General features: G+C 34.4%; 2 protein-coding genes across 2 annotated transcripts; one reads left to right on the forward strand and one right to left on the reverse strand.

Annotated features, from left to right (window-relative positions):
- Positions 1-436: 436 nt before the first annotated feature.
- On the forward strand, positions 437-2,373 carry LOC127098328 (transcription factor TGA4). Its single transcript, XM_051036887.1, has 3 exons — positions 437-603; positions 776-1,011; positions 1,091-2,373. Exons 1-3 carry the CDS (start codon positions 561-563, stop codon positions 1,418-1,420), a joined length of 609 nt encoding a protein of 202 aa, XP_050892844.1. The 5' UTR covers positions 437-560; the 3' UTR covers positions 1,421-2,373.
- A 175-nt stretch (positions 2,374-2,548) lies between these two features.
- LOC127098330 (probable ribonuclease P/MRP protein subunit POP5) lies at positions 2,549-3,613 on the reverse strand. Its single transcript, XM_051036889.1, has 4 exons — positions 3,457-3,613; positions 3,136-3,320; positions 2,898-3,035; positions 2,549-2,724 (listed from the first exon to the last, which is right to left on the reverse strand). The coding sequence occupies exons 2-4, from the start codon at positions 3,308-3,310 to the stop codon at positions 2,576-2,578; spliced, it is 462 nt and encodes a 153-aa protein (XP_050892846.1). The 5' UTR covers positions 3,311-3,320; positions 3,457-3,613; the 3' UTR covers positions 2,549-2,575.
- Between the last annotated feature and the right edge of the window lie 5,031 nt (positions 3,614-8,644).

The raw sequence follows: 8,644 nt of genomic DNA on the forward strand, positions 1-8,644 counted from the left end.
TTATGCGGGTGTAATGGGCTACCCACGACCCATATGGATTAGTCCTAATGGGTAGCGGATTTTTTAGGACTGGATTAAAAAAGCCCCGAAAAATATGGATTTTAATTTTAAGACCCAAACCCTATAATTTTTCGGGTCAAACGGGCCGGTCCATATGGATTAGCCCACACCATCTCTAATTGGGGACATGGCAAAACATTAAGTGATGATACTTATTCCCATCATGGTTTGAAGGGCCAAAAGTATACATATATTGGTTAATGATTTGGAGATTCTCAAATATTCAGTAAATCTTACCAATGTAATGTATGGTAAATAATACGTGTAGTGTACTCTCTTTTTTTTTAGATAAGTGGGTGATGATGTGGTGTTTTATTTAGGTAATAGAATCTAGCTTTTTGGTCACCTTATTTCACTTTTTAGTTATATATATACACTCTTAACTCTTCTTCCCATTTCCATTGGTGCATTATGAAACTAAGTGCTTGTGATTGCCTCTCTATTCAAAGGAAATCTTGAGTTCCAATTCTAACAAGTTCTGGCTTCTTGTAAACAAACCAATGAAAGAGACTAATGTTCAAGGAGAAGTCTTCAAGAGTAATGGTAAGAGTATATAAAAATTTGTCTTGTCATAAAAATAATTAGCGTATACTATACACTTTAATAAAGCTTGATCCTTAAGAATACCATTCAAGTGTAATTTGGTTTGGTAAGCACTTCCTTTATTTCTTGTATACTATATACTTTAAAGCTAAGAAAAGTAAGAATTCTGCAGGAAACACAATTTCTGTGAAAAAGTATGCACTTTCGCCTGAAGAACATAACAAGCTTATTTATGTGATACATAAAACTCTAAATGATCACAACCATGTTATTGAGGATGACAAGCTACAGTTAGTTATAAACACAATCATGAAACATTATGTAGATGTCTTCACTGTTGGTTCTACCATAACATGTGAAAGCAATCAATGGTGGATTGGAGGCTTTCGTCCTTCTCAAATTCTTCAGGTAATGTACCAATAGAGCTACAAATCTGAATTATGCTTTCTTATAAGTACTATATGTGTTTTAATTTGGATACATACAGGTTATTCTACCTCAACTTCAACATATGTACACCCAGCAACAACTTAGTGATATTTATAATCTTGGACAATCATGTCAACAAGCAGAATATGCTCTTGCACAAGGCATGGTAAAACTAAAGCAAAATCTTGATATATCAGCAACAGCAGATGGCAAAGGGTTTCAGTTGTCGTATGTACCTCAACAACTAAGCTTCTTTAAAGAGGCTGATAATCTTCGCCAAGAATTCTTACTTCAGTTTTGTCGTCTCCTTACGATTTCTCAGCAAGCTGAATTTGTAGTTGCTCTCGAGGAACATCTGCATAATCCGCAGCCTCGGAGCTCACTGTGAGGATTCTCAAGAGTCGAGACAAGTGAAACGAAACTATATAAATTAAATAAACTTAGTTTGCAGCCAATTAATTTGGTATCAATGTGTTGCATCTAATGAATTTGGTATCCATAAAACAAATTGTATTATGAAAAATACTCTGGAGAGTGTCTTACTTGCTTACTCCTGTTTGTAATCAATGCCCATATTGAGGTTTAGTGTATATTTGTTTTTATGGTGAAATTTCATTGAACGCAAATTCTACTTTAATTAAAATTCTGAGTTCAAAATAACTAAACCTTTTCAGTAGGCATGACAATTTGACTTGCATCGGCGTGAGTCCATCGGAACCCGCACCCATCAAATATTTATGGGTACAGCAGGCAAGTTGTTGGTGGCATAAACTGGATGTAAATAAGTCGAGAGGAAATGACAGGGGAAACAAACAAGCCCCAAACAACTCAATTCTAGTATAACTTAAAAATACTCATAATGCCTTAAAAAATGTTGTCTATGCTTACTATAGAACTTGTACTAAGACTGAACTTCAAATTCTTATAGATAGTTCTGGTTTAAAGCAATCAATATTTCCGTGCTCTAAATTTTTATGGAACCTGCAAAAGGGTTATGTGCAGAAAAGCAACAAAAAAAATGCGACAAACAGACTGAACTGACCCCTCACAACTGAAAATGCAGTTTGTGTGCCATACAGATATTATTAGAGAGCTTTACTGTAAATATGCATAGGAGTAAAAAAAATTATGTCCTAGTATAACTAACTAATCACCAAAGTGTGTCAAAGGAATGTTTTGTTCCATGTTAGCATTCTTCATAAGGGGAAATAAAGAGGAACCTTGGGATGTGAAGGATAAAAAAAGATGATACTGCCAAGAATATATGAATTCTGCAAATCACTTCTCATTCAAACACATCTGAGAAACCAGTTTGATAACTTCCCACATAGGCGCGTCATTCTGCAGGAAAAAAAGTAATTTTCAAGTTACAATTAGCTACTCAATCATCTCTTACCTGGTTTTTCACTTCAATTTAACATAACGTGTTCTATGAAATAGTTTAGTTTAGTATGATGTAATTCTTCAGTATTGCAGACACACTTATAGAAGTCAATAGTAATAGGATTGTGCATACAAAAATTGGAAGATGATGGCCAAGTATTCAGTGCTCCAAAAGTTCAATCTTTGCAAGATGATTATTCATACGATGAGTATCGTCAGCTGACAATCGATCACCAACCATAAGTTTGTACTGTTCAAATTTTGCTTTTTCGCACTTCAATGCGGCGGTTTTAGAAGCCTGTAAATTTCCTGAACCAAAGTTACAATTTCATTAGATTTATACGTTCCTGAATCAAACTAATATGCAGAACATGATAGCGTGATGCATCATGAATTCTTGTTAATTGAAAAATAAAGAAAAGCAATGCAATCTGTATCTAAATGTTACAAAACACAGTCCATCATGTAGTATTTGTTCTTACCAGATAAATCAAGTAAATTAAACACCACTGGAAAATTTCCAATACTTCTAACCATAGTAATAGAAGCCCATACTTTTTCATGCTCCTCTCTTGAAGCTCTAATAATGCACACATTAGTGATTGGATTCACATACTTAACTGCACACAGATCCAAAAGTGAAAACTATCAAATACAAAAATTAGAATTTAACTCGATGACATTAGAACAAGAATTATCAGCAACAGGTTTGTTACTCACCCTGAAATGATCCTAGTGATGCCGCCAAACCACACTCCCCAAAATTCACCATGATGCTATCTTTTATAGCATTAGAGATATTAAACTGAGTAATTATAATAGAATCACCCGATGCTTGTTCTCTATTAGGATTCATAAAAACCTCCATCACCATGTACCTGTTTTTGAACACCATCGCTCTTTTTCTAGAACCCAAAAACAAAGTTTCAAACTATCACAATAAAATCAAATTTGAAAAACCGAGAATACAAACTAAACCTAACCGATGCAAAATCCAGAAAATCAAAAGCAATTGCGCAAGTAAAGACGAAGATGGCAAACCTGTGAGAATCGCACAACCGAGAAGTTTAGGGTATGGAGAATCTACTGTAAATATGGTGCACCGATTCAAATCGGTTGAGTCTGAAACATGAATAATTGTCATATCGACAGGATTTTGTAAATTGTGTGCATAATAAATGTCACGAGAATATTTTTTTTCAAAAATTATACTTTTAAAGTTAAAATTTGTTACAAAAGTAAAAATATCGAAATACCGATTTCGATTCGAAAGAGTGAAAATGGTATTTTACTAAAAAAAAATCAGATTTTTAATTTTTAAAATAGTGAAAGCAGTTTCTAAATTGAATAAGAAATCACTCATTTTTAAAAGAGGTTTTAAATTTGTAATTTGTATCACGCGAAAGCGGACAATTAGAGTTTAAAATTTGGTAATGGACACGTGAAAGCGGACTTCGATGGATACTTTGAGCTTAGTTTTTCTATTAAAACTAATTTTCTTGTTACAATAAAGTATTGCAATTTATAAGAGTAACAATGATAAATAAATAAAAAAATCATGTTCCTGTCTCTCGTCATTAGATTTGAATTAAAATGATATCTTCACTTTTACACAAACAAACAAATCACTATCGATAATTGGTATTGGTTTCTATGAGATGGATCAAATTTTTATACTAAAACCGATCCTTGCATTTATGGCCTATCTATGTTTTAATGGAAGTGCCAATAACAAAAATATTTGCACTACTCATTGCGATGCCTATCATTCTTGGCTTCTTTCCTTTTTTGGACAAGATCACTCTTGAGCTTTCTAGTCATTGATATTTCAAAACTTGGGCTAAAGAATATCATTTTGCATGTTTAAAATGGAAGAAAAAGTTTTACAAAAGCAATAAAATTAAACAGAAAAGTAAAATACAAATTGCAATGTTGATTTTGCTTTTATACAGCAAAATTATGTGGAAACTTACCCCGTGGTTCAGAGCTTTCCTTGTGCATGTGATCGTTTATACGAGAAAACACATTGAAATCTGATTCGTATTCATTGAGTAGTAAATCATTGAGTCCTAAAGTATTGAAGCAAAAATTGATGCATTCTATTAATCTGTTTGTGGCATCGTCAGTCGGGTATATATATGGACTGAATTCACAGTAGCAATTGCTTGCCATGTATTCATCAGGCTTGTGGAAGAGCAGCAGGGAGGACAATTATTGTGCATTTTCAAGATTAGGTGCAGTAGTAGGCAGATGGCTTGAGGAGATATTGACAGTGCGGGATATGTGCCAATTTTAGTCTCGGTATAAATTCATTAGCTGGAGTTTGAGCAGTGGTTGAAACAGTGCGTAGGAACTTGCGGAATTGACGGAATATCTAACTATAAGAGTTTAAATCGAAGTGTATTTCAATGCTACATGAATTACGATTTATGCTCCAAAGGTATTATTTGGTCGGTTACTTGTCTTGGATATGGGAGATTCGACCGGTTGGCGTTTGTATCATCAGTGTGCTACTCGGGTGCATTAATTTTGGGCCGGTTCTTGGCATTTCTTGTGCTTATTCATTCAGTTTGCCTGGCAGCTAGAGTGGAGTATGGTGACTGTGAATATCATACTGGATACTAAAAGCTGATTTTGCATTGAGTTGAAGGGTGAAGATATTCGGAGCTTTCTGGCTATTTTACATCAGTGTGGGTTTGGTTGATGTGCTAGCAGTTTGATTCTTAGAATTCTAAAAAACACTATTTGAAATGAGTATAAATGCTAAAAATACATTGTATCACTTCCTAGAATTCTAGAAAATTGAAGTGAAGACCAAAAGAAACTACCTGCACACTCAAAAGTAAAAAATGAACTACAATAGATTTGAATTAAAATGATATCTTCACTTTTACACAAACAAACAAATCACTATCGATAATTGGTATTGGTTTCTATGAGATGGATCAAATTTTTATACTAAAACCGATCCTTGCATTTATGGCCTATCTATGTTTTAATGGAAGTGCCAATAACAAAAATATTTGCACTACTCATTGCGATGCCTATCATTCTTGGCTTCTTTCCTTTTTTGGACAAGATCACTCTTGAGCTTTCTAGTCATTGATATTTCAAAACTTGGGCTAAAGAATATCATTTTGCATGTTTAAAATGGAAGAAAAAGTTTTACAAAAGCAATAAAATTAAAAAGAAAAGTAAAATACAAATTGCAATGTTGATTTTGCTTTTATACAGCAAAATTATGTGGAAACTTACCCCGTGGTTCAGAGCTTTCCTTGTGCATGTGATCGTTTATACGAGAAAACACATTGAAATCTGATTCGTATTCATTGAGTAGTAAATCATTGAGTCCTAAAGTATTGAAGCAAAAATTGATGCATTCTATTAATCTGTTTGTGGCATCGTCAGTCGGGTATATATATGGACTGAATTCACAGTAGCAATTGCTTGCCATGTATTCATCAGGCTTGTGGAAGAGCAGCAGGGAGGACAATTATTGTGCATTTTCAAGATTAGGTGCAGCAGTAGGCAGATGGCTTGAGGAGATATTGACAGTGCGGGATATGTGCCAATTTTAGTCTCGGTATAAATTCATTAGCTGGAGTTTGAGCAGTGGTTGAAACAGTGCGTAGGAACTTGCGGAATTGACGGAATATCTAACTATAAGAGTTTAAATCGAAGTGTATTTCAATGCTACATGAATTACGATTTATGCTCCAAAGGTATTATTTGGTCGGTTACTTGTCTTGGATATGGGAGATTCGACCGTTGGCGTTTGTATCATCAGTGTGCTACTCGGGTGCATTAATTTTGGGGCCGGTTCTTGGCATTTCTTGTGCTTATTCATTCAGTTTGCCTGGCAGCTAGAGTGGAGTATGGTGACTGTGAATATCATACTGGATACTAAAAGCTGATTTTGCATTGAGTTGAAGGGTGAAGATATTCGGAGCTTTCTGGCTATTTTACATCAGTGTGGGTTTGGTTGATGTGCTAGCAGTTTGATTCTTAGAATTCTAAAAAACACTATTTGAAATGAGTATAAATGCTAAAAATACATTGTATCACTTCCTAGAATTCTAGAAAATTGAAGTGAAGACCAAAAGAAACTACCTGCACACTCAAAAGTAAAAAATGAACTACAATAGATTTGAATTAAAATGATATCTTCACTTTTACACAAACAAACAAATCACTATCGATAATTGGTATTGGTTTCTATGAGATGGATCAAATTTTATACTAAAACCGATCCTTGCATTTATGGCCTATCTATGTTTTAATGGAAGTGCCAATAACAAAAATATTTGCACTACTCATTGCGATGCCTATCATTCTTGGCTTCTTTCCTTTTTTGGACAAGATCACTCTTGAGCTTTCTAGTCATTGATATTTCAAAACTTGGGCTAAAGAATATCATTTTGCATGTTTAAAATGGAAGAAAAAGTTTTACAAAAGCAATAAAATTAAAAAGAAAAGTAAAATACAAATTGCAATGTTGATTTTGCTTTTATACAGCAAAATTATGTGGAAACTTACCCCGTGGTTCAGAGCTTTCCTTGTGCATGTGATCGTTTATACGAGAAAACACATTGAAATCTGATTCGTATTCATTGAGTAGTAAATCATTGAGTCCTAAAGTATTGAAGCAAAAATTGATGCATTCTATTAATCTGTTTGTGGCATCGTCAGTCGGGTATATATATGGACTGAATTCACAGTAGCAATTGCTTGCCATGTATTCATCAGGCTTGTGGAAGAGCAGCAGGGAGGACAATTATTGTGCATTTTCAAGATTAGGTGCAGCAGTAGGCAGATGGCTTGAGGAGATATTGACAGTGCGGGATATGTGCCAATTTTAGTCTCGGTATAAATTCATTAGCTGGAGTTTGAGCAGTGGTTGAAACAGTGCGTAGGAACTTGCGGAATTGACGGAATATCTAACTATAAGAGTTTAAATCGAAGTGTATTTCAATGCTACATGAATTACGATTTATGCTCCAAAGGTATTATTTGGTCGGTTACTTGTCTTGGATATGGGAGATTCGACCGGTTGGCGTTTGTATCATCAGTGTGCTACTCGGGTGCATTAATTTTGGGGCCGGTTCTTGGCATTTCTTGTGCTTATTCATTCAGTTTGCCTGGCAGCTAGAGTGGAGTATGGTGACTGTGAATATCATACTGGATACTAAAAGCTGATTTTGCATTGAGTTGAAGGGTGAAGATATTCGGAGCTTTCTGGCTATTTTACATCAGTGTGGGTTTGGTTGATGTGCTAGCAGTTTGATTCTTAGAATTCTAAAAAACACTATTTGAAATGAGTATAAATGCTAAAAATACATTGTATCACTTCCTAGAATTCTAGAAAATTGAAGTGAAGACCAAAAGAAACTACCTGCACACTCAAAAGTAAAAAATGAACTACAATAGATTTGAATTAAAATGATATCTTCACTTTTACACAAACAAACAAATCACTATCGATAATTGGTATTGGTTTCTATGAGATGGATCAAATTTTTATACTAAAACCGATCCTTGCATTTATGGCCTATCTATGTTTTAATGGAAGTGCCAATAACAAAAATATTTGCACTACTCATTGCGATGCCTATCATTCTTGGCTTCTTTCTTTTTTGGACAAGATCACTCTTGAGCTTTCTAGTCATTGATATTTCAAAACTTGGGCTAAAGAATATCATTTTGCATGTTTAAAATGGAAGAAAAAGTTTTACAAAAGCAATAAAATTAAAAAGAAAAGTAAAATACAAATTGCAATGTTGATTTTGCTTTTATACAGCAAAATTATGTGGAAACTTACCCCGTGGTTCAGAGCTTTCCTTGTGCATGTGATCGTTTATACGAGAAAACACATTGAAATCTGATTCGTATTCATTGAGTAGTAAATCATTGAGTCCTAAAGTATTGAAGCAAAAATTGATGCATGCTATTAATCTGTTTGTGGCATCGTCAGTCGGGTATATATATGGACTGAATTCACAGTAGCAATTGCTTGCCATGTATTCATCAGGCTTGTGGAAGAACAGCAGGGAGGACAATTATTGTGCATTTTCAAGATTAGGTGCAACAGTAGGCAGATGGCTTGAGGAGATATTGACAGTGCGGGATATGTGCCAATTTTAGTCTCGGTATAAATTCATTAGCTGGAGTTTGAGCAGTGGTTGAAACAGTGCGTAGGAACTTGCGGAATTGACGGAATATCTAACTATAA

Source organism: Lathyrus oleraceus, chromosome 6, assembly GCF_024323335.1.
Source record: "Lathyrus oleraceus cultivar Zhongwan6 chromosome 6, CAAS_Psat_ZW6_1.0, whole genome shotgun sequence".
NCBI classification, from domain to species: domain Eukaryota; kingdom Viridiplantae; phylum Streptophyta; class Magnoliopsida; order Fabales; family Fabaceae; genus Lathyrus; species Lathyrus oleraceus.